This window comes from Pelmatolapia mariae, linkage group LG16_19 (genome assembly GCF_036321145.2).
Source record: "Pelmatolapia mariae isolate MD_Pm_ZW linkage group LG16_19, Pm_UMD_F_2, whole genome shotgun sequence".
Lineage (NCBI taxonomy): Eukaryota > Metazoa > Chordata > Actinopteri > Cichliformes > Cichlidae > Pelmatolapia > Pelmatolapia mariae.
Genome location: NC_086241.1, coordinates 45,696,828 through 45,723,468, shown reverse-complemented (window position 1 = coordinate 45,723,468; position 26,641 = coordinate 45,696,828). Strand labels below are relative to the sequence as shown.

The following is a 26,641-nucleotide window of genomic DNA, read 5'->3' as shown; positions in this document are numbered from 1 at the left end:
TAGTAAAGTCTGACTAGATTTATTTTTAAAAGCATTTTTGCTGTAGACCTGATTTTGTTAAGTTTGTTAAAATGTTAAATACAGCAGCATTAGAGTTTATTACAGATTTATAGTATTTGAATACAATTTATGCTTACAAACCGTCTATAGAGGTGCCAGTCTAAAGTAACAGTTGTAGTGCTGTTACATCAGCTGCTATCTATAAAGTCTCACCGTGAATTAAGCTGCACTCAAGTACTTAACTTAAAGTCGGTTTTCTTCTTTTAAGCTGATTTCTAAATTGAATGCAAAAAAGAAAGCTTTAATAAGGTAGGGGATTAGAACGGCCTTATTTCTCCTGTGGAACATCGTGAACTGTACTGACTCTATGTGTGTCAAGTGCCTCCCTTCTTCCCTGCCACAATTATCCTGGTACCCTCTGATTGGATACCGCTCATCCCGCTTCTCAAACCTGTCTCCAAAGTGCACAGTTAAATAAAGCCAATCTGAAATCTGTCACAGCGCCTGGATGAGCTCACAGCGAGGTCAGGAAGTGTCTCAGAACTAAACAGCCTGTCACCACAGAGGTGTCTATACCAAATCCAGGGTGTTTCTCTAACACTTCAGCATGCAGTTTGTAATGGGAAATTCACAGCAAATTACCACACAGTTTGCCCTGGGCTTTAGTCATTTATAATATCAGAGATCACAGCCTGGGGAATGAAACCAATGCTGAAAGCATCCACAAGATAGAGAGCAACCCACTCCCAGAAAGTCTGTACAAAAATACACACAATGTCCAGATTTGTGTTTCTCTGTAGGCCATGCTGCATAAACCACGGTCACAGCACAGACATGTGCGACCTCTGACGTAACTCACTGGAAATATTTTGTTTAACTGGCTCGTTATGAGGATAATGTAGCTCGGAAAGTGGGAATTTTTGTGGATTTCACCATCACGCTCTGAAGAAAATGGGGCTGACAGCAAAAATAAAAGCTAACAGTATAAGTGCATAGCTTAGCATTAAATGATACAGAACTCAAGGTTATATTTCAGATCTTGCAAGTAAAAATAAGATTTCACATGAGAACATGTGGCTCAGTCTAAAATCCTTTTAAAATAAATGTATAAAACATGGTGGTTTGGGGTGAGAAATAACAAAAAATGGCTTCACTGAGCTTTACAGATGACACACAATGGCTAAAATGTTGGTGTGGATGACTTAGAAAAGATAATGAGATGTAAAACGAAACAATAAAGAAATCAACAAAAATCAAACAAAAATGAGAAATCATAATTTATTCAAAACTTGTGATTCATTCTGCAAATAATGCTTTCTTTACATAAACACAAGATCTCATTTAAAAAGTGTTGTCATACATTTGAAATTCAAATTCAACTAAAATCAAATACCCAGTCGTGAAAAAAAGGAAACTTTGATTCAATAAATAAATAACAGAAATGTTTTCAAACAAACTGCAGCAGGCTATACGTGGATTACTTTTAACATATCAAAAACATCGTGTCACCAGGTAAGATTTTACACTGCAATTTTACTGCAACTGTAGCGTCTCTGATTTCTGTCTTTTTTATTTGGTTTTCTTTTTTACAACTTGATTTCAAAAAGTTCTTTGGGGTTTAATATCGTGTAAGCTGATTGTGGCATGTCTGATGCTTTAAAACACATCGAAGATGAATTTTGGTCTGGTTTCTTGTGTGTCTGTGTGTTCAGAAAGAAGCCAAAGTGCATTTTGGAGGCGACAAAGCTGTGAATTTGCCTTGGCATCCTCAATTAGAGTCTGAGCTGAAAGACTGCAGTTTCGGACACAAAAGATCCCAAAGGAATATCAATATCAATAAATTATCAATAAAGTTTGATCTTAAAAGGGGAGGCACTTTGGCTTCTTCTTGAACACAGTTTTAGAACAATTTTTAACCCTTCATAGTTTTTGAGACATCGACATCATCAGTGTGATTTTTTTCCACCCAAAAAACTTAAATAAATTCATGATTGATAAAATTAAAACTCATATGCAAGTTTAGATTTATTACAACCCTAACCCTTATATCAGAAGTTTCATAAACACTCCAGTTTCAAAAAATGTGAATTTTCTGGCAACTACTTCAAGGTTCAGTCTTTACAGGGTTAATGGTTTTGGCTGCACTATGATTTAAAATATAGTGAAATCAAGTTTTCTACTTTTCAACTGAAAATACAGACAGAGCACATCCCCACTGCTTTACCCATTTCAGCTGCCCTTTTCCTCTTTAAACAGACTGTACTCTTACATCCAGCACAAGAGAAAACTCTATTATATTTTACAAAGAGCAGCATATCGCTAATAATTAAAAAAAAGACTGGCGCAAAAAAAACCAAAACAAAAAAAAGTGGGCAGGGGGGAGGTTACTATAAGCTCATCAAACCCCAAACGGGAAGAATAATACGATTATATAATCAAAAGAAGCCAAATCCACAATGCTTTTTAGCTACTCTACCTGATAGCACACAGGACCAGGGTACAAGAAGCCCCCTCCCAGCTCCCCCTCCCCCGGTACAAAATATGTTGATTTTTGTCAGAAATTGACAAGAAAAACTAAACTGGTGGAATCAGCCTAGGCTAAAGAGCAAGCGTTCAGTCGCTAAGGTTTAAGGTCAGCTTCCCAGTTCATCAGCGCGGATGACTTTAAATTACAAAGATTTACAGCGTACTGCTAACAAGCTGAAGACACTTGTTCCACCTCAAAATGGGAGAAAATTAAAAAATAATCCTTTAAGTGTTTGTTCTTCTAAACCCAACACCCACAACTGAGCAGGAGTCTGAGAGGACGGTTTGTATTGTAGACATTCACACAGAGACGGCCAGTCAACACATACCAACTGCTTAAAGAAAGAATAGTGCATTTACACTGTGGCAATACTGTGCAGAGAACAGTCAAAGTTAGTGACAGTGTGCTAAAAATCAGCTCACCTTTTTATTTCTCCTGAGTCACTTTCTTCTAAAATATCATGAGGGAACTAAATAAAGGAATAAAAGGCAAGAAATGAGCCTCGGCCTGGTTGGCAATGAAAATTTGCTGACACAAGCCTCGAGTCAAACTGCTTTCGCTGCCAACTGTATCTCTACATTTCTCTCCCCTTCTTTCTCCAAGACTGCAGTTTAAACAGCACAGCAGCCACAGACAAGGACATACAATCAGTTGGGGAAGTGTTAGTTTGAGGGAAGTTTGAGTTTTCTTGAATTTATTTGAAGTTTTGACCAGTTTTCATATATTGTAATCATTTTGTGGTAATATGTAGGTTTTGAGATGTTTTAGAAGTTGAAAAAAAAACAACCTTATTTTTTCACCCTTTTCCGTCATCTTGGAATTTTAGAGTTGGCTAGACTGGTAGATATCCAGTTTGTTCCAATTGAGTATAAAGAATATGATCAAATCTTCCCACTGGTGAAGGTGGAACCAGTTTGTTTTTAGCTGTTTGCACATCAAAAGAAAGGGGAAAAGTGGCTGATTATCTGCTTGTTGACTAGTCGGGTCTCTTTGGCTAAACTGAAACTCTGTGCATTTAGTAAAACATGGCAAAAATCACGTTAAAGGTAAAAATAAGCTCTCAGGAGCTCTCTGTGCAACTGCACATAACTGACATCAATCTGCATTTCAGCAATGACTGCAACGCATAAAAAGTCCCTGTCGATTTCAACCCTTTCTGGACCTGCACAAGAACCCTGTGTATTGATCTCCATCAGTCTTACACTCTGGTATTCGTCTCTTTCCCCTTCTCTGACCTTTGACCCTCTGTCCCTACAAACAGGGCCAGTCGTGCTGATATACAAAGTGCTCCTCAGAGTTCAACCTTGTCAGGCTGTAGGGGTGACACAAACACCACGCTCTCCTGCCGAGTGTAAACGAGACGTTGTCACAACGTTCTTTTAAAGTGTTTACACTGGCTGCGGATTTATGCAGCGCACGGCGTGCCATGTCCCGCCGGAGCGTCTCTAACCTAAACACAACCCTCCAGTGGAGCTGGCTTTGGCCCATGTATGGGGCGAGTGTTTACCCCGCACCCATCAGTCTGACTGGTCCCAGGCAAAGCAGAGCCTTTGCTCCGCCAGGCAGCACTGGATGCGAGCTGGGACGATGCCCGATGGAAGATGAACAAGCTCTTAAACTTCCACGTGTAGGACGGCGGATTCTGGGAATGGATTAAATGAAGCGTTGTCCACTCAGCATTATCTTAAGTACCACTCCGTCACCCTCGTTTACACCAGAGTTCTTCTCTGGTTATGCAGGAGGAACACCAGAGCGGTGGCAAAGACCGTAAACTAGGTCAGCTCATCAGACAGAGGCGGCTGGAGGCGTTACGGTGGGTTCACACAGCACCCACGTGTGGCTGGACAGGAATCCAGTTAGGTGAGAAATTCACCAGCGGTCAAAGAAGCAATCAGATTTTTGGATTTCATCACTACCAAGAGTTTTTATCTGAGGTTATTAGATACATCTGTCTGCAATTCTTCTATTTTATCCCTTTTCCCCCATGAATCAGTTCATTAAGATTACATTTCACATCATTTAGATGTCAGAAATGTCAACGTGTCTTCAAAATGCTGCATAATAATGATAATGAGACAGAAAAAAATATTTATCGAATACTGTCAGCACCATTAACGGGAATAAAATGTCATTATTATACTTCCCCCCACCCCATTCATTCATTACAGTGATTAGCAAACTGGAAACATGAGGTTGGAGTCTTCTAGGGGGCAATTTCCTCATTCTATTTCAAGTTTTTAGGAAGCACCAATGAGCAAAATAATAATTAGCTGCACCCCTGATCAAAATATGCAGTTAGTATCGTTTAAAATTTCATTGCCAAACTGATGCAGTGTGAACACAGAATGGGATATGTGGATAGGTAGCAGGATATATTTAATCATCTAAAATCATCACATAGCCCTGAGGAATCCTTGTTTACATACTACGTACATTCATGGCTACAGTGCAAAGAAAAAAGAAAAGAAAAATATATATAATTTAAAAAAAAGACAGGACTCAAATTTCAAATTCATCCAAACTTGTTCAGAATTGAATTATTATGCAAATCGAAAATGTCACAACTCCGTTAAATTCTTAAAAATCCTCAGAAATAAATATGCAGTGTTATAAGAACCATAAAATTTGTGTGATAGGAAGGCCACTTTGCATTTACACGACGACAACTACGACACAACTCATGAACTCATCTATCGCCTGAACGGACGATTTCCATACTAATTACTGCAAAATGAATCTCTTACTTTGCCTAAATTTTGCCGTCCCCAGTATCGTTTGTTGGGTTTGCGTGCTTGGGTAAAAATCAACAAGGAATATTTAAAGCCTTAGCGACAGATGGCTAAGGCTGCTCTGAGAGAGAGAGAGCAAAACATCATAGCTGCTAAAACGCTACAACAACATCTCAATATCCAAACTGAAGGGCGAACACGAACCCAACGAAGAAACATTCGGGGACAGCCCGACTGACTTGTCACAGCAGCATCAGACGCATTTAATTGGTGGCTTCTGTCCCTACACTGATCCTACACAGTTTAAATGCATCTTTGCTGTTTTGTCTGATGACTTTAGGAGTACCTCGAATGTGCTATTAATGCATCTCAGTGCAACTTTGGCATTAAATAAAGAGCTACGAGTGAACACAGGAGTATCTATGAAGAGCTGCACTAAATGTACTTTTTCCCCCATTGGTGAGTGCAAAATGTAAAGAAATTGCAGTACTATAGTTTTGGTTTTCATGGAAAAAGTTTGATGTCCTACCTAAGAAAAACCTCAGTTTTTTAGCATATATTTGCTAGTAGCCCCTTTTTAAAATGGATTGTTTTAAACCTGTAATTTCAACACGTTTTGAGTATTTTTATGTTGTTTCCAATACCAATAACATCTTTGGTTGCAGTCACCGTTATAGCCAGCGATAAGCTACCTGCCCAAGTACAACTTAAAAAAAAAAACTTTACAAACAGGTATGAGGTGGATAAATAAAATCTAAGAGGAAATAAAGTGAGCGGAATGACAGAAATGACAATGTTGACTGTGCAAAGTTCGGAAATGATCGCTCATTTCTCCGAGATGATGACATGAACAAACTGAAAGGCAAGACGGTTCACCTACAACTTTAAATAACACGTCTGATAACACATTTCCCAAACCATTTTTCTGATTAGCTTTCAATTCCATGTCACTGTGCTCCCTGCGCTGATAAATACTGAAGTAAAACTACCACATATCTTACACGACCAGTCAAGAATTTTTTAACACGACAGAAATTTAGTTTGTTGTTGAATTTGTACATTTTAAAAGGCAACAAGCCTTCTCTGAAGATTTTTTTTTTTTTTTTTAGGAGCTCAATTTATAGCAGAATGACATTTTCAGAAGAAGGCAGCTGTTACCTTGTAGTTCTCGACCTCTCCAGATCAACCTGGTGTCCAGAGTCCTCTATGACCAGATACCAGTCACAAATTTCTCAGTGCTCATTTTTTACAAACACTCGTGTCTCTGAAGCAAAATGAGTTAACTTTTGAGTGTGGCTGCCTGTTCCTTCTCTGCCTTCTCTTTGGCCTTTTCCTTCCCCATCAGCTTCTCCTCTTTCTGAAGCATCACCATGATGTCGGCCACCTGTGAGGTGGAGATGTCGATGTCCTCCTTGTCGATCAGTTCCACTACCTGAAAAAAACCAAACATTTTTTGTTTAAAACCACAGAATAGAAGACAATTGAAGACACGTGGAGGATATACATACACATGACAAAACCCTCAACTTTTGATGATGCTTATAAAGCGCTTTGTACTTATGGGAAAGACCAGAACGTTTTGGTGACTCAAACAAAGGGAAGTATTTTGGCTGTAGAAATTACAGGACACTATGTTTTTGTATGTTGACACTATTTTGGACGCCTCCATCCTGTCCTAGTTTATAGCCTCCCATTAGTTTCCATTACATCTTTTAAAGGCTTGTATGATGAAATGGGCTGGAGATTTTTTTAGGTTAAACACAAACATGCCATACATTTGAAATGTTTTTAACAAGCGAGACTCTTTGAGTTTGTTCATTTTAAAGCATATCAAACCTCTAGAAACACATTAAGACTGTGGTATGTTTTTTAAAAGCAAAAGTAAAAACTGTGTGTATAAAACATGTATTTGGCAGTCAAGTTGGCAACATGACCACAGTGATGTTAAAAAAAAAAAAAATCCCTCCAAACAGAAACTGCAGGCGCTGAAAAATCAAGCCAACAGTAGATACCAAAGAGTGCAGTTCTTCAAATGGCCACTAGAGGTTGGTATAATTTATGAATCAGATGAATCTGTTTTTTTTTTTTTTGTTTATTTTATAATAACTGCAGTTCCTTGTGGCATGCTGGATATCAGCTCCAAGGCCAAATTCGGATCGATGATGACCCATTTTCCTCCTGCCTTACCAGCGATCAAAGTCGATCACACCTGCGCTTAAGGACTGATCAGGGAGTTACCTGGCCATGGATCCAAAATGCTAATTCAATAATCTCTTAGCAATTTAGCTTGGAATAGAATAGAATAGAATAATCCTTTAATTGTCCCACACGGGGAAATCTGGTTGTAACAGCAGCAAAAAAAAAAAAAAAAACCCCAAAAAAACAACACACATACACAAACAGAGCAGGACACAGAACAGAAACACACACAATTTTTACATATTTACATCCTGGACAATAGTTACCAAAACAGAGTACTGTACAGTTGTTCTTACACCGTGTTAGATAATGCTGAAAAATGCAGTTTGTCAACAAACTGCTCCTGTATGATTAGAAAGTGTTGGACTTTAGGACAAACTGCGACCAACTTTACTAATCATGCCTTTATTTCAACTCGGCTTGACTACTGTAAGCACTGTATGTTGGAGTCAGCCAAGGATCTCTTGCACGTCTTCAGCTCGTTCAAAATGCTGCTGCCCGCCTCTTAACTGGTACCCGCAGGCACGAACATATAACGCCTATCCTGTCCTCTCTTCATTGGCTTCCTGTTCATGACAGAATTAATTTCAAAGTCCTAACGCTGGTTTATAAATGCCTAAATGGTCTTGCTCCCCCGATACCTTTCCGAGTTACTTCAGCCTTATATTCCTTCGCGGACCCTTAGGTCAGCCGACCAGCTGCTGTTGGTTGTCCCAAAATCTAGGCTAAAACATGGAGGAGAACGAGCCTTTTCAATTACGGCTCCTAAACTTTGGAATACGCTGCCTTTAAATATCAGACAGGCATCTTCGTTTCCTGTTTTTAAATTTTGAAAACTCACCTTTTTTCTATAGCGTTTAGACTGGTGTGAGTTGATATGTTTATTATGTGTATTATTATGTGTTTATGTGAGTATCAGTGTTTTTTTATCCTGGTTTTTACCCCTTTGTTTCTGTACAGCACTTTGGGGCAAACTTTGTTTTTAAATGTGCTATATGAATAAACTGGATTTGGATTTGAACTTTGGAATCAGAGAACTGACCCCAACCCAGCGCCGTGATAAGGTGAGCTGTCATTTGCTGTGAAATCAGCCGCTGCTGAACTTCAACAGGTAACAAACTGATGAGCATTCAGGCTGCAGCCTCAGTTTCTACCTGTTCATGTGTCTACAGTAGAATCACCGTGACGATCGCTTTAAAGTCTCTTTGTGTTGGTTTTAATCTTGTATTTGTGTTGTTGGCTTTGTGTTTATACTAGGATCTGGAACTCTAGCCTGCAGGTTTATATTGTTAAATAGTAATTATGAGACAGTTTCAGATCATTTTACAGAGTAACATGACATGAATGTAACGAGTGTCTTTAACCTGGGTGTGATTCAGTATCTTACTGCATTACTTTAAAGAAAAGTGTTCTGTGCAATATGTGCAATAATTACTTTTTGAGTAATGACCCCAACACTGATCACAACAAAGACGGGACATACCTCCAACATGCACAAACATTTAAGCACTCAGCATTTTGCATGTATGTAATATCATTGATATGATATTGATAATGAAATCGAAATTGCTAAATTCTTATTATTTCCCATCCCTAACAATGTTCCTCATAGCAGATCAACTCACTTTGATGACGTCGTCGATGTCAATCTTCCCGTCCTTGTTGTCGTCGAGGGCCTCGGCGATGCTCTGCAGCTTGTGCTCGGGAATGTTCTGGATCTGTCGCATGATGTTGATGAGCTCGTCGATGCTGACCAGGTTCTCCCTAAAGGTATAGAACAGACTGTATACAGGAAACGGTTACCAGGTTTGACGGGACGTAAAATGTGGTGGAGAAGTCTAGGGTCAACATGCTGCATTCAAGGTTCCCAAAAAAATGAGCAAAAAAACCACACCAATCAAAAAAATTTGGGGCAATTTGTCATAACGGCAGGATTAATTGAATTTGATTTAGTTAAACGCATTTACTCATGCTGAATGCAGCATATTTGTTTTAAACTAATTTCTTTAAGCTGGTATACAATTTCTTTAAAGCTGCCCTATGATAGAAACAGAAGCTTACATGCCAAATAATGTCCAATACATCCTTTTTTTTTAAATTTCGGAGACTTTCATACAGTCTGAACAAACATCAAACATTTCCAATCATTTTATTTTAATTAAATGTGATTTAATTCATTAAATAGGTTAAAAAAGAAAACAAAAAAAACAACAACATTTAGCACGTCTGAAGCACAGCAACCACATGTAGCGAGCAGAAATGGAAGCTGAGAGTAAGATGAGAGCAGTGTTTGATCCTTTATTGCACCGTTTCAGCATCTGACACCAAAAACCATGCTAGCATGTTACAAGCAAGCAAATGGCGGTTTACCCCAGTTTTGCTTACCTCTTGGCATCGCTATATTTAGCAAAGAATAATCTGTAAAATTTCAAATGAATTAGGGACTCAATTTAGTCAAAACGACCGAAAACGACATTAAAAAGGTATTATTCACTTTTGAGGGGGGAAACCTTTTGTCCCCTTTGTTATCTCCACCACCATTTTACAGTTACACTAATGATGATGATGATGATGATGGCGATGATGACGATGAAGATGATAAAGTTATCAATTACAAAGACAAGCTATGTTGGATACACTGATACATGTCATGAAGCGTTTGGGTCAATAATCCATAAGCAACATTTTGATGTTTTCATCCTGTTGTCATTGTGTTTACCTGCTGATATAAAGTGTAAACATGTTACAAGTGCTGCTTTAAAAATCAAGGAAATGTAATCTGAAGAAGATCAAAGTACTAAAGGCCAGACTGTGCAGCTTAATTTGTTTAGCTTGATTTAACTGATGCGGACTCTACTAAAATCAACTTGTTTAATTTTTATAAAACAGGAAAGATGTACTCTATCCCATCAGATATATGCTAACAGTGAGTATGTCTATGCAGTCACGAGCCAACACGAACAGCGCTCTTCATTAAAAGGTTGCTTGTGGATCTTTCACTTTCAAAAGCTTCATGGCTTTTACAGACAAGCACACACACACAGCTGCAAAACCATCAGAGCGGTCTAGTTCAACAGCAGTTGGAGCACATTGATCACTTCCTTTATTTTTGTGACAAACACTGATCATTTTTAGCAAGCGTGACTTTGGCTTTTGGGCAGAGAAAAGCTGGCTGCTGCTTCCTGCCTCCAGTCGTTATTGAAAGCTTTACTGTCAGCTGATCATGCCCTGACTTCAGCTTAACACAGAGACGCTAAGGTGATGTTTCAGATGGCTCAGTTAGCCTCGCTAACTGAAATTTTGAATATAAAAGGATAGATACAGATGTCAGTAGCCAACCTTTGTGTTGTATCAAGAGCTTTTGTTTGCTCTGAATATAAAATATTCAAAGACTGATGAAGTGCTGAAAGACTTATAGTCTTTCTATAGAATATGGTAAATGGTAAATGGCCTGCATTTGTATAGCGCTTTTCTAGTCCATAGGACCCCAAAGCGCTTTACACTACATTCAGTCATTCACCCATTCACACACACATTCACACACTGGCGATAGCAAGCTACATTGTAGCCACAGCTGCCCTGGGGCGCACTGACAGAGGCGAGGCTGCCGGACACAGGCGCCACCGGGCCCTCTGACCACCACCAGTAGGCAAACATGGGGTTAGTATCTTGCCCAAGGATATTTGGCATGCAGCCAGGATGCAGCCTGGGATCGAACCACCAACCTTCTGATTAGTGGCTGACCTGCTCTGCCACCTGAGCTACAGCCTCCCCCGTAAAATAATATTTTACTATGATTTATCTGTTTAACCAAACCACAAGTGGTTATAAATAACTTAAAGTTATTCATTTCATAAGCCCTGTTGGCTGTTAATACGAATGAGGCGTCTCACTGTGGGGAACGCTCGGTCAGCATTGTCCTTAGAAGCTTCTATCAACACTCCAGCAGGGGCAGCCCTCTTTTTTAAACAAATTAAATCATTTCTCATTCATTCAGCCTACCTGAGCAACCTACAATAGATAAACTGGGTCAGGCAGCTGTGGTGAGAGCTAGAGTGATCTGGCTAGTGTAGTGGTTAGCGCTTATGCTACTGAGTCATGTGGCAATAATGCAGTTAGCTTGGCCAGCTAGCTATTGTGCTAGGTGGCAGCTAACACGCTCCAAAGCCTAACTCTATGGCAAAGTCTAGTCTGTTAGGAAGATGTGAGCCAGTGACCAAGGTGTTAGCTTGCTCAGGTAGCGCATTAAGCTAGCACTCAGGTTTGAATAAAAGAAGAAGAATTTGAATGAAAGACAAAATGTGTCAAAGGGAACAGGATGGTTGTTATTTGACGCAAGTGTCACAGCTGCCAGTCTATACTGGCTGAACTAATGATGTAGAGCAAGGGTGTCAAATGTAATCGGCCCACCAAAGACGCCAATCTGGCCCAATAGATGTCTCTGGAAAATGTGAAGGGAGGGGTAAATTTTGGATGTCTAACTGTATTTTCACAAGTTTTGTGGCATTTTCTACTGATATAGACCACGCCCCCTGCCATTCATACTACACTACTAAACTACAGTAAATCAGAGATAGATGAACATGAAATGACACAAAGTTACCATTTTCACTATGTACTATAGAAATTTTGGATTTTTACAGTGAGTTTACTGTAACAAAAAATAAAAAATAGACACTGTGGATCAAGATCAAAGTGGGCTGTATGTGGCCCACCATGTAAAAGCATGTAGAGGCGTCTGGGGACAAGACTGAGGGAGCGTTCTGCACAATAAGACACCAAAACGAAAAATAATTATAGAAACAAAATAAATAAACTGAAAAAATATAAGTATTAGTCATTAGTAAAATTGTTATTTTGAACTTCGGAATTAAGCCGGAATTTAAAATGGGTGCTTAGTAACAAAGCAGGTAAAGAAATTTCTTGGATGTTGAATTATTCATCTGCAGGGCAAAACTATCATGACGCCAAGTTCCCTGAAATCAAAGAGTCCCCCAGTGAAAGCAGTTACACGTGACAGATCCAATTCTGTCTAATGCTATACAGCAGCTTCTCTCACTGAGGCTGTTATGGCTGCTGTTTTCTTACCCAACAGGTGGGGTGGATCCACTGTCCATCTGTCCATCCAGGATGACCTTGTCCTTCTCCAGCTCCAGGATGATCTTGTCAATGCGACCGATCATACGGTTCACCCTCTTAGAAAGCCGCTGGCTGGCCTTTGACTCCTCTATGGCCTTCTCCTGACCAGTCTTGGAGAGCTCCTTTTTTATCTCCTCCAGATCCTGGAAAACAGGGCATAGATGCAAATTTTGCACACACAAAAAAAACCCAAACAACCGCATAAAACAACTCATGAAAAGCCAAAGAGGATGGAGCATTACAAATTAATACTCTATTTTGAGGTAAAACTGCTTAAAAAAATTAGGCCTGATTGGCAATAAATCATTAAAATTTGTCCATTGAAGCCAAAATAAGGCACCTCATTGTACTCCTGGACATCATCCTTCAGCTCTTCCAGCTCCTCTTTCTCCAGAGTCAGCAGTTTCTTCTGCTCCTTCAGCTTTGAGCAGGCATCACTCAACAGGTCAATCTCTTCCTTGGTGATCTCCTCTGCCTGGAAGTTATAAAAAAAGAAGAAAATATAAACATATGTTCTTTTAAATCAAGACAACCTAATCTGAAGTTCACAAAAAAGTTACTTTTTTAGATTGTGAATTATTACCACAGCCACGTGGTAGATGGGAGCAAGATGGGTGTATACCACTACATGAACCACTGTCTTCACTTAGCACGTATAACATGTGGATTTGATACAAAAACCCTAAAACAACTAAATATAAGTGGTAAAAGAGGGACGCTGGCAGGCATAGTGGGATACTCCACATAAAAAAACAACTGTGGCACCACAAAGGTTGTTAGTTAAGGATGGAAATGTTACACGGCTTGAAGGACTGACGAGGGGAGGTCCGTATAGACGTGGGCCAAACAGCATCTCTTTAAGAAATTTCAAAAATAAAAGTAATGAGTGGGAATTTTTATAAGTTAGAAAGTGCTGACAAATACTCACCACAGGTTATTAGCGCAATTTGGCCTAAATATATAGACGTTTGCATTTGCTGTTTTAAATTTTTTTTAAAAGAAAAGAAAAAAAAAAATTTTCACATTCAGAAAATACAACTTCCTCCGAGTCTTTATAACAGGTCTGAAACTGGAATCTGTATGATTTTCATCCCAAAGCTGAACATGCCCTCGCTACATTATTGTTGCTCTCATCTGCAAGCACTAAGCAGTTACTGGTTTATGTCAGCATCAATGTTGTCATGAATTTGGAGGGTACTTCCTCTAACTCTGATTATGTTCTCAGTCTTGGGGAAAAAAACATGCTAGTGCTGTTTAACCCACATCTGGATCTGCTCAGAGGAAGACCAGACACCATAGGTTCAGGGATAGAACAGGTATCAGGGATCATTTGGGAGGTGTTAATAAAGCCAACCTGGAAACGCAGAAACCTCTGCCACTGCTCAAACTGCATGGTACAGAATGAAAAGGCAGCAACAAGTGAGTGAAAAATAAAAAAAGACATCAGGATATGATACAATCAATGTAAATCTCTTCTGTTGTCTGAAATTAAAGCTCCAGGTAAAGGAAATAATACAACATGATATTACGTGTAGTAGAAAACTGGATGTGTGCAGCACATGAGGCAGGTTTAGAGAGTTAAACTGAAAAGTTTTATTAGAATTCTGACTTTAAGTCAAATATTATATAAATGCACAAAAATATTAAACATGTAACAGAATAAATAAAATAAATGTTATCATCTATTACTAACTTTACCTTGAGTCCCTCTATAATGGGTGCGGTGTCCTTCAGTGTCTCTGAATCGGCTGCCTTTTCGGCTTTAGATGAAGCTGGTTCTGCCTCACTGCGCTTCATCCTCTCTGCTTGAAGCTCTGGTTCGCCCTCCTGCAGAAAACAGAGCATGATTCAAACGCTACAGCAACACCTACAGAAACAACACTACAAATGACTGCAGGAAGCCTTCAACTTTAAGGGAAATGTGTCCTGGTTGCAGTAGTTAGGGTTAGGCAGTTAGTTTTTCTTGTGAGAAACTTGCAGATTTAGAGTTAATCCAATCATGTGGAATAATACAGAAACCTTTTGATTTCTCTAAGCTGAAGCTTCAATGAAAAACAAAGAGCACATCATTCTACCTGAAAACTCACGACTGTGTAGCAAAAGCATGGCCTCTAAGGCTTGGTCAGACTCTTTTAAGGTCTTTTGGTAATAATAACTTTATCTTAAACTGGCTCATAAAGTCTGTCAGTTTGTTGGCGCTGGTATCAAAGACTTAAATAGGACCTGGCCTAAACACTGAACAGACATCATACAGAGTCAGTACCCTGGCAGCCTTCTCTGCAGCGTCAGCCAGCCTCTCCATCTCTCGGTCCTTGTTGTCCTGCCGTATGGCTGCCTCCTCCTGCAGCATGGTCTCCAGTTTGGTCTTGTTATCCACTTTAGAGAGCTCCAACTCTGCCGCCATTAACTGGGCCTCTTTGGTCTGGAAAAGCAAGCAGAGGGCAGGATATCGGCCTGTATTCCAGTATTGACCGAGGCAGCGTGTCGAGCTTTAAAGTACTGCCTGCAACTTTATATCCCAGCTCTGTACTGTTTACATACCACCATTTCAGGAAGTGTTTGCAGCGTGGTTTTCAGCTGGTCTGCAGGAGACAGGGTATCTGGGAGGTACATGGCTCGAGACAAAAGCAGCAGAGAGGTGGGGATCTGCTGGTTGAGATGCAGCTCCAACCACTACAAGAGTCAAACACAACATTACAGAGGTTATTACAAATATGCAGTGAAACATACATCTTAAGAGTTTCACCCCTGATGCCATTCCTGAAGTCTCCAGACGCTCAAACCTCTACTTTATTTTTACAGTGAATAATGAAAAATGCCCCCATCTGTCTGCTGTTGTCGTTACCTGGCCGAGTTGTTCTCTTAGTCGTTCTTCTGTGACTCCCAGAGATCTCATCCCTCTGACACGACACGCTGCCTGCACTTCGTTCACATTCAGGCTTTCCACCCCCTCCTCTGCTATCAGCTGATAAACACAGAGAATAGGTCACACAGAGTCAGGTGCCGGTGTCGCTGCGTTCACCCGGGTGCTGCCGTGTGCTCAGACATAAAACAACAGGTTTATTTTTCCTTTTAACCACAGAGATTCGTACCTTGTCGTCTGCGCGGATGGCCCTCAGCTTCATGATGAGCTGGAAGCGGAGGAAGTTGTTGGTCCCAATTGACTGGAGCTCCAGGAGACGACAGAGCGCCACAAGCTGAGGTCGAGTCAGGTTGTCCAGCGTCAGCTCGTCCTCAAACAGTTTGGAGAACTTTATGATCTGCTCATTACTGGGACGCTCCCCAGAGTCCCGGATCTATAGTAATGAGAAGATCAGGGCTTGTAAAAAGTTTAAATGAGACCAGGTTTACATGCAAAAGATGTACTGCTGTTCTCCCGTGCAAAGAATAATCCATGAAATGAATTTAGAGTTGAATATAGTCAGTGAAAGCATGTAGTAACAAGAAAATACGGAAGAAATACTTAAATTTCCACTATAAACGCTCTTAATGGTAATCAACTGGTCACAACTGTTTTAAATAAAAAGAAATTAATATTTTCACCACCAGAGAGCAGCAATGAGCTTTTTATTCTCCTCATTTCACACTGCTCGGTGTTAGAAAGCCGACCTTTTGGAAGAAGGTGGAGAATTCCTCCGTCACGTCGCCTTTTGCTGCCTTATTCCTCAGAGCGATCTCCTCAATGGTGTCCTGCAAGAACTTGGCCATCTCCAGTTTGACCCTCAGCTCCTTTTTCAACCTCTCCTCCTAAAAAGCAAGAGGTTACAAATTCAGTGTGCTTAAAAGCACTACAGTAAATCCCACTCAAATGATGTTAGCACTGATGGTGAGACATATGAGGACCAACACAGTCTGAGTCTCTACAGTCCGCTTGCGTTCAAAGCTGGAACGGTCAGTTGAATCCACAACAGACAAACTGTTTCAAACATTTTTTGTCAAATACAATTTTGATGACTGGAACCAGCTTCTAAAATAAAAGTTTCTTTATCACACAGGACAGAACACAGGGTACCTCCACCAAGGAGGTCATGTTTTTGGTAGTGTGGGTTTTACCGTCTGTGAACAAGCTTGAAAAGTTTTGAATGGATTGTGATAAAACTTTGTAGAGGTGTAGAGTGGGGTCACATTAACAACCCATTCAAATTTAGCTCACATCCACCCAGGTGTTCACTGTCAACCACCACCCATTTCTGCTTACCTTCTTTGACTGTGTCTCAAAGGTGGACGGCAGCATGTTGGGGAAGAGTTTCAGAGCTACAGGAAGCAGGAACTCCATGAAGGGAACGATGATAAACACCAAGAAGGGAAGAAGTCTGAAGACATCAGCACATGTTCTGAGAAACTGAAAGGAAATTAAAAAAAGGAAATAATATCAGCAAATGGGACAGATCTGTGTAAACTGATGGAATCTTTAAGTGAGACTATGAGCATCTATGTTAGCACTCCCGTTTGGATTTTCAAAAAAGAGCCGTTGTCTCATTAGGATGCAAGCACGTGGGAGCCCATAGTACCATTTTGTGTTGCTGCAATGATGCATGCATGATTTTTTTTACCATTGAGATTTGATGTGTTTTTAAAGTGTTCTCGTATTTTTTTAAGATTTTTCTTTCTTTCTTTTTAAACATGGAGGGTACAGGGAAAAAGTGCCATTCATTCCCACCATTGTAGTTCATATCTGCCACCAGCAGAGGGCAGCAGCAATGCACAAACTGTGTGAAAATGTTGATTTCATCTTTTATTGTCTCTCCTTACAATCGCCCCTCTAATAAGTTTCAAAAGTCAGCACTTCCAAGCCCACCTCTATACATCCCCCGTCCACCGAATTCACTCACACAGTATTTGCATGGAGCCATAGAGCAAAGGGAACATTTGGCCTCACAAGGCTCAAAAACTGTCCATTTGATCCAACAGGAAGCACATTTGTTCACCGCAGACCCGAACAATCCCGAGAGCACAGAAGCACCGGGCCAACACTGGTCGACTTCATTGTACGGCTGTCCAAACGTGGCTCGCTGACCATCCAGGACACAATTCCAGCGAGCCGTCTACAGAAACAGCCCAGAGGGGAAAAGGCCAAAAACACGAGTCCTCCTTTCTCCGCTCTTCCCACCTGCATGCCAGTGGGCCAGTAGGGTGAAGGATTTAGGCCAGCCCGAGTGAAAAGGCCTTTGTCCGCAGGCCCATTGACATGTATATCATCTCCCAGAGTTCCACATCAAAGAAGGGAGGAGGGGGCGAGACACGTTCAAATGGAGGGAGCCTTAAACGGGAGGCCTGAGTATTGTAAGGGAATATGAAAGGAGGAGATTAAGGAGGCAAAGCCAGTCCAGGTTAGATGAATGGCATGTAGACGGGTTTGGGACGTGAACTCCGAGGGAGCCCTCTCCATTTGAAAAGGTGCAGATGGGGTCATAGTGTGGGCTTAATGGGGGGAAGCTGCGGTCATCCTCTGCACTGACCTGCGACCATTAGCATTCCACTGAGGCTTTATATCCCCAGCTGCTTTAACATAATCACAATGAAGTCAGTTAATGAATGTGTATACTGTAGGGCTCAGTGTTATGGTGTATGACGCATACATATCTCTGAATTTGAATATAAAAGAAGCGACTTTAAAAAAAAAAAAAAAAAATTGGTCTTCACTTAAGAGTTTTGTAAAACAGGTTACATCACGTCATTTCACAGAATGACACACCCTACTGGACTTCTGTGTAAGTGGATATTGAGAAACATGTTGTAAAATGACTGCAGCGAGGGCTGTAAAATCTCTGCATAGCCATAACTTTCTCCAGCACGCTTTAACACGAATAATCAAATAATAATGAATCTGAGTCACAGTTTCATCTGAATTTACAATCAAGTGTAACACGGCAAATGAATCATTTCGTTTTTTTAATTGGGAATTTTCAACAAAATTAAAATAAATGTATAATGGCAGATTCCCAAATATCAGTTTAAGGGTTTCTTTTAAGTTGGACATAAAGCAGTGAGTGAAATGTGAATTTGGCCACATATTAAAATAAGAACATGGAAGGATTCCCAGACAAGATCTCATTACATCACACAGTTAATACCTTTGTATTAAATCTATGTCTAGGTATGTCGTAACCACAAACCCCTCTGATACCCTGCCACATAACCTCTGCTGTTACCTGATGTGCACCTCCCTGGAAATGTATCAACACATCTCATAACACAGGCCGCAACTTTTGTGATTGGCCTACGTTTGATTCCCGTTTTTGAATTCATCAGTGAGAGAATAACAATCATCACCACAACTCATGGATGTCAGCAAATTCCTGGGGGAACATAGCTAAAGCTATCAAAATGAACGTGAGGGAATACACAGAGTGGAAAAACCTGAAGAAAATATGTTTGCCTGACCGCAACAAAGAGCTGGGTTGCCGTCGGCCACTTGCGTAGGCTACGTTGCAGGCTCTACAAAGATTCCCTGCAGAAGTCTAAATCAGACACTAAGAAGCATTTGCAACTTGCCAATTGTGTCACCTAAATCTGCACCATCCTGTGCTGCAGGATTGGAGGTAACAGTACATAAGTGTGAACTGAGCTGACCTGCCCACCTTCCTTGAAATGACACCTGTGTGTGCCAGAACCTTTGGCAGATTACCGAACTGGGCCTCAGTCCAGACAGCGAATCGCGCTGCCATGGATTCCGAGCAGCTTGTCTCATCAGAAATATGCAAATATTTGCATTACTTCACACAAATCCTACATTTTTCATGCAGTATACTCGTATTCTGTTTTTTTTTTTTTTTTAAATCATATTTTTAATACCATGTCCTGTTGCACAGAATTTATCAACAACAGCTGCGTTAGGGATTTGTTGTGAAAGTCACAACAAAATGAGAGATGTAGGCTGAGTGCAGAGATGGGATGAATCTGGTACGCGAGGTAAAGCTTCTTCCTGAAGAGCTTTAATGAAAAGGCACAATCTGCCCGGCGCCTGATGAGTAAACACAGCGTGCGGCCCGTTTCCATAATTGATCCCATTAGGATTGAGAGGCTATGGATAAAACGGTATAGAACAAGATGTCTGAGCTGTCAGGCTTGAATCGGTGCTCAGTCATTGCTGATCTCTTAAACTCACGTCGGTTATCCTCAGTGGAAACTCTGAGCCGGACTAGAAAAAAGAATCGTTTCCTTTCACTGGAAGCACTAAAAACTTTCATTTACTTGTTACTGAGCAACGTTTGAACGCTTCTTCATATTCTTCTGTTAATGATCCTGAGCTCTGTAGCTCTGTTACTAGTGATACACCTGATCATGAGGTAACCAAAGATGGCAGGAGAAACTTTTAAAACATGAGCCTCTTTTTAGCATTATCTAAATAAGCTTACATTAGCTGTGTTAATGGGCTCAATTCACATTCTTGAAACTGACATTATTATGTTAAAGACAAGCTAAAGCTTGTTCCAGGTGAAAAAAGGAAACTGTTTGCTGACTGGAGGTTGGCATTAATTCTTGCTCTGGGCTACAGAAAGACGGCATATTTCAATGTGGAAATGCTGGATCTTGTAGATTCTACAAACAATTTTTCATTTAATAAACACACTTTTGTGCTACTCTGAGTTTGGTATAAATTAAAAAGATCTTAGGCTTAAATATTTACCCTCAGGGGCTGGAAACTGAATTGCAGCAGCCCACACACACACAGAGGTGTGTGTATGTGTTACCAGTGCAGAGACAGAGAGAGCAATCACCAGGGAAAACCCTTCCTTTCACCTACATTTTTGTTCATTAACTGAAACAAAGTATAGCCTGCACTGGGATTCTGGTATGACTGTGTAGTACAAATGTAATCTTCACTTCACTTTTATAGATTTGATAATGTCTTCTCATATCTGTGACATCTGGCATACATTCCAGGCATTAAATCTGCTCATTCCAGCAGAAATCAGCAGGTTTTTACATTTCTGCATGACCGTGAAAGAATTACATGCTTTATGTGAATGTTTGAGAAAAGAAAAGAAAAAGGTCAGTGAGCCCACTTTCAGACTATTTCCAATGATCACACTGAAATCTTTTGCAAGGTTTTAAAAGAACATTCATTCCTGAAAAACTATTAAAGATGAAATGTTCGCTGCCCTTTCTTACCATTAAACTAAATCAGGATCTGTAATTCGGGACAGATACATAAAAAAATGTCTAATTTAATAATGTAAACCCCAACCGGCACCAGACTCTGCAGCAGACAAAGCCTGGCAGCACCCAAAGCAGTAACAATCTCTCCACAATGTAGCTTCTACAGAAATGACAATGTCTTGCAGCCACACTGTGCAACACTCACCTGTCTCCTCTCACGGCGAGACAGGGGATGTCCGTTCAGCACCCTCCAGAACATCCGCCCAGCAATGGTGGTATCGATCCAAAGCAGCCTGAAGCCATGGTAGTAGTGCTTGATTTCATCTACAACCCGCTGTCGGAGCGTCCTTCGGACAGGCTCTGCGTCCAGTGTCGGGCTGTACACCGGCCCTCCTTCCTCCAGCTTCTTCTTCTTATCCTTTAACGAACGCAGCGACTTCTCCACCTTGGAGTCATCCCATCTCCTCCTCGTGGTATGTATCCACCTGACACCAGGGATGTCTCGCGGTCGTGCTATCGTCCATTGGGGTCCCGCTCCGACCGCAGGGTACGGTGAAGAGGAAGCCCCCAACGCAAAAGCGCAGTAGAGCCGCTGTGTGTCTGAGCTCTGACAGGGACCCACAAATTCATCTGACACGGGCAGGGAAGGACCGAACGAAGAGACCTGAGCCAAGCTGCCAAGTCGGAGCCCATCAGGTCTGAGGACACAGAGCAAAGAGTTTCAGGACCCAAAGTTTATATCAAGTCTTGGACAAAATATAAAGTAGCATTTGAAATGAATGACTTCCTATAAAAAAAGGAATAGAGTGTAATTTACAGGGAGGCACAAAAAAACAAAATTAAAATAGAATTTCACCTGAACATGCTGATAGATCTTAATTTGCATATCATACAACACATTTTGGATCATTTGGTTTAATTGCCTTACTTTTGACTGGAAAGTGTGAAGGCTGTGCAGCTGAAATAGGAACCCTCTTGTAATTTCCCTGTAAGAAAGAAAATAATAAGATTAAAGCAGGTGTGTCCTTGGGGGAAAAAAAAAAGCCTTCGGACAGACACACACACACACACACACACACACACACACACACACACACACACACAGTGTATATTGGTTTCATGAACGTCCCAGAAGAAAATCAGCACCTGCTCATCGGCAGTTATCTGTAGCTCCAACGCATTTATGCAGATTTTCTTAATAAACTGATAATCATACTGTACTAGCAAAAACACACTGTGCTTAAAACTAGTCATGCAATAACATCAATCATCAAACTCTGTGTCCTTTGCAATCGCCTGTTCAGGAATACCCATAAAAGTCAATTCCCCTTGAGGTTGCCCTTTTATTATTTTGGGGGACACTTTAGTATATACATAAAAAATTAGTTTTTGCTATGGCCACATGTTTTGTTTTGTTTTTTAAATATTCTGCTCTTATGTATTTGTCTGTACAGAACTGCCTTGAAGTCGCTCAGTCTTCTGTAAATATCTTTCCACTGATCTTTCTTGGGTGGCTAATTATTCACACCCTCAGCGAGGCCCACAGCAGGGTTCACAGACCACTACAGTGATATGCATGCAGCTAGAAGGTGGAGTGGTGAGACACTTCTAACCAATCACACCAGAGCTGAGGGCTCGGTCACGCCCCTTTTCTAGCTCTCACATGGCCGGCTGGAGTGAGCCCAGCATGGCCCAGCTGAACATGAGGCTGTGGCCTGCAGCCAGGAGGACAGAGAGTTTACTGGAACAGTTTCACCTTTGTGGCTTAGCGGTCATCTACAGTAGCACAGAGAGAAAACCCTGGAAATACAGTGGACAACTCAACTCTCCAGCATGTCCCCAGGCTACACAGCACTGCTGTCTTTTCCCGTGTTCGAATCCCCCTGGGGGTTTTTATGGTTTTGGTTTCACATTCAAACACTGCAAATACAATGAAATTCATTCTCCAAAAATTAGTCAAAAGAAATAAAAAGACACAAACAGAGCTTTCTATTCCAGGTTTCTCTTACTTATGATGTCGATATGAAATTGTGTACTTTCAGATCATTTGCTTTTTCCTTTCATTTTTGTTTTTGTGGTGATTTGATCGCAGACAGTTGCATAGCTGCATACTGTAAAATCCTTATTAAAGCAGAAGTAAGAAAACTGCTGACAGAAGCTTTCCTGCATTAACTGTAGGAATAAACCTTCATTAAGCCTGGGCTGTTAGTTAAAATGAATAGAATATGGTGAAGTTAGGACATGTTAGGACATGGACATGTTACACTAAAGTAACCAATCATGAAACTATAACCTGGAAATAACAATATATTGAATAATGATTTGTTCAATCAAAAGGTGTGAGGCCAACTGATTGGTTGACTGGTTTACCAACTGGATCGTCCGAAAAGAAAAATCAGGGAAACTATAAGAAGATTTGCATCACCGCCTCTATATTCCAAGGACGATGCTTAGAGGCTAATCCTGGCCACATTGATCCGGCTCATTCAGTTTCAAAGCCAAAGGATAATTAGCGAATTAACAAATATATCGATACCGGAAACCATGACCAGAAACTCTGATTGGAGTGATGACAAATGGGAGGCCACAAAGCTTTTCACACATATAAGAACTTTACAGAGATGCTACAGAAGCAACACAAGCGCAGCAAGACAGAAACAAATTGCACCAATCCCAACCGGTTCCCCCCACCAAAAGGCCACAGCCATGGTTAGTCACCACTGTTTAAGTCCCCCATCTAATTTTGTTTACACTGAATACACCGGCCCCCCCAAGTAGGTTAGACTTTATGCACATGTTGCTGAGCCAACCAATCCAACAACTGCTGTGAAGACCTGAAAGATCCATTCTCAAACGAATCTTAAACTAAATCTTAATGCACATTTGGAAAACAGGAGTCTGCTGTAGTTCTTTAGAGCGACAGCAGACTGTGTGTAAACAAAACCGAGGTTTGAAACATAGAGTTGAAATGCTCGACCCTCTGATTATACAGTACCCACAAAAATGTAAATATTCAATCACAGTGAATGCTAGTGCAGAGACAATGAACACTCGCATTGTGTAAATGTGTAAATCAATAACAGTGTACCTCACTATCTTTGTCTATGACGGTCACAAAGGACTGCAGGCTGGTCAATGCTCAGCCATCACAGCACGACAGAAAGCTCAATCTGCAGCTCCAGGTCACTATTACTACAGATCTTAAACTTGAAAGATTTTTATAACTCTACTTATTAATACGTAGATTCAACCATACTACAGGAAAAACTCCTGTACTCATTTTCACACATGATTAGACAGGAATATTAGTTGTCTCAGGTGAGGTTATAAAAGGCACTGACCTTTCTTCATGGAAAGCAATTTGTCTGATAATCTGGGCCTAAAGCCAAGAGCACAGTCTCAGTCAGTCCACCGCAGACAGGCAAATCCCCATTATGACCCTCTCATCTATTTATACCCCCAGGCTCAGTGCAATGAGGAAAAACATCACCTTAACTTCAGACATGATATTGATTCTGTAGCATAAACCTGTAAGATCTCTAATGCCTGCTGTGGTACACCTATTAACTTTAAAGCCACAAGCACACAGACATATCAGCTGCTATGATTCCTTTAATATTATATTAGTCCTAAGAGCGATTTCATTACATTGAATTTCTTTAATTTATAAACTTGTGAGATGAAGTATCTTATTTTAGAAGCATCTATGTGACTAAGTCTCAGTACACTAATTGGTGCACTTTTCATGTCTTTATTGAATACATTTAGAATCACAGAGCACAGGCTGGGAAAAGGAAGTAAACCAGTATGCTAGAAACATCTGCGATTTAAGGATGTGAGATTAAAACTGCAGCAGCAGACGGTCCACTGTGCTCTCTGCAGACATCTCTTTGCAAACTTGCTTTAAAAAATGCTTTAGGACCTGATTATTATTCTACAACAAACCAGAGACCACGCTCCCTGGAAATACCAGACAAAACATTGACAAATGCCAACATTTTGCATTTGAATCAAGAAATCCCAGAAACGCTGATGAACTGAAACACTAACTACAGGAAGGTTGTTGTTACTACTAAAAGGTCAAAAGTTCACTTGTGTTCACCAGTCTGCACTTTGAGTGTTTATTCATGGAAGTACACGGGAAAACTAAACTGTGTGTGTGTTATTAGTTTGCCAGACTGTGTTTGTGTATCATTTCACTTGGAGAAACATCAGACCACATTTCATAATTGATCATGACAAAAGTCCTGGTAATTCTGAAGGGGTCACAGTTTTTTTTCTTGCAACTTTAAGGGGACATTGCATTTTGCATATTGCAGTATTGGGGCATTAGTGTCCTCTATACTGTAAAAAAAAATCCATTATAGCTAAACAGTCATGATGCCTTGGATTTTATATTCAAAAATGTTAAAAAAGGAGCGCTAGAATGACATAATCGATTATAGCAAAATCTATCCCAAACAGAAAATGCAATCGTCATATTACCCACCTCAAATTAATCAACCACAGAAAACTAGTCAATGCTGATTTTACTCATAATCAGCTGTAAACAACTGACTATTTGCTATTTTCATCTGCCAAATCACTCTGCGGCTTCAAAGTTGTGAAATATTGAGCAAGGCTAAAACAAACTGCCCTCAATCGTGAAAGTAAAGCAAGACACCTGAATCAACTACGTGAAATCAGCATAACACACAACAGAAATATAGTCTCATGTATCCACAGATCATACTTTTGTTCTTCCTAGGTGCTGACTAACCACTAGGGAACTAGGGTACCATAGCAACGAACATCTGCTCGTGTGTGTGTGTGTGTGTGTGTGTAACCAGGTTGCCTTCAGATAACCAAGTTAAAGAAATTATATTGCCAGGTTGTCCTCAGATAACCTAAACCCTTGGTTATGCTTCGCTTCCAGTGTATCACTCCGATACTTCCATCGGAGTGATACACTCTCGGTACAATTTATTCTTACAGACTCGTTTCAAATTGGTAGCTTAAAAGAATGAATGAGCGCCCGGAGTGTGATGAGTAGTCAGGTGTTTATTCCTGAAACCAGGGCCAGGACCACCTACCCTATGTAAAGGACCCTTCTAGATGCTAATATCAACAAGCTAATTTTTAGCGTTATTTGGTCAACACTGGCAGAGTAAACAGCAAGCTAGGCAGTAACAAACCAACACAGAAACCTTACCTTTGCCTTTCCTGAATTCATTCTTTAGGGATCGAGACGTTTTCATTAAAGGTGCCCGAGATCTTGTAAACAGGATTAACGCCATGCTTTCAGTATGCAAGTGGTTATCTTCACCTTAAGTTAGAAGGTAGCTATCGGGTTAGCGAGCTACTGCTTTTTCGAGAAGTCGAAACGAAAAGGCCTCTAACTTGGTACATATAACTGACAATTCCTTAGATCGATTTAACAAGCCAGGCCGCATATATAACTGCAGATGGGAAAATTTAGCTCCATGTCATGCCCTTCCCTGTTACGCATATGACAGCTAGCCGGGCCAGGCTTCCAAAATGACGTCAAACCGTGCGGCAGCGATTAAAAAAAGCAGCTTCCGGTGACTTTATCAAATAAAAGCCTCCATTTCAGAGTAGAAGTGAGAGACGAAGTAGTATCCGACCGCTTTATGATACCACAAATGCGAATAATTATATATACATAATTTTATAAGACGTGTAGCATGAATTTGCGTATAGATATAATCTAAATATATAAGAAACCAGAGATATGACAGCTTTGTCTTTTTCACAAGTTTTCTTTATTCTTTTTTTTGACAGGAAAATGTACAGGCCATGACTGTATATCATTTAGAAATAAGGCAAACTAGTATTAAAAGAATATACAGGGGCATATTAGGATGTAAATGAGTGTGATGTGTAAATAAATTAAATAAATACATAGACATATTTATACGTATTTAGTTACATAAATATTTAAGTA

At 40.4% G+C, this 26,641-nt stretch overlaps 1 protein-coding gene across 4 annotated transcripts; it reads right to left on the bottom strand.

Annotated features, from left to right (window-relative positions):
• Positions 1–1,264: 1,264 nt before the first annotated feature.
• Positions 1,265–26,201, bottom strand: letm1 (leucine zipper-EF-hand containing transmembrane protein 1). 4 transcript variants are annotated; one of them, XM_063499797.1, is made up of 15 exons: positions 25,889–26,201; positions 21,626–21,683; positions 20,903–21,395; positions 16,793–16,936; positions 16,204–16,341; positions 15,687–15,890; positions 15,440–15,559; positions 15,136–15,267; positions 14,858–15,016; positions 14,293–14,421; positions 13,949–13,981; positions 12,935–13,069; positions 12,544–12,737; positions 9,081–9,237; positions 1,265–6,688 (listed from the first exon to the last, which is right to left on the bottom strand). In XM_063499797.1, the coding sequence occupies exons 1-15, from the start codon at positions 25,971–25,973 to the stop codon at positions 6,536–6,538; spliced, it is 2,334 nt and encodes a 777-aa protein (XP_063355867.1). In that variant the 5' UTR covers positions 25,974–26,201; the 3' UTR covers positions 1,265–6,535. The 4 variants fall into 4 exon arrangements, with proteins under 4 accessions (XP_063355867.1, XP_063355869.1, XP_063355870.1 ...); XM_063499799.1 differs by having other exon boundaries at positions 9,081–9,219; XM_063499800.1 differs by lacking the exon at positions 13,949–13,981.
• Between the last annotated feature and the right edge of the window lie 440 nt (positions 26,202–26,641).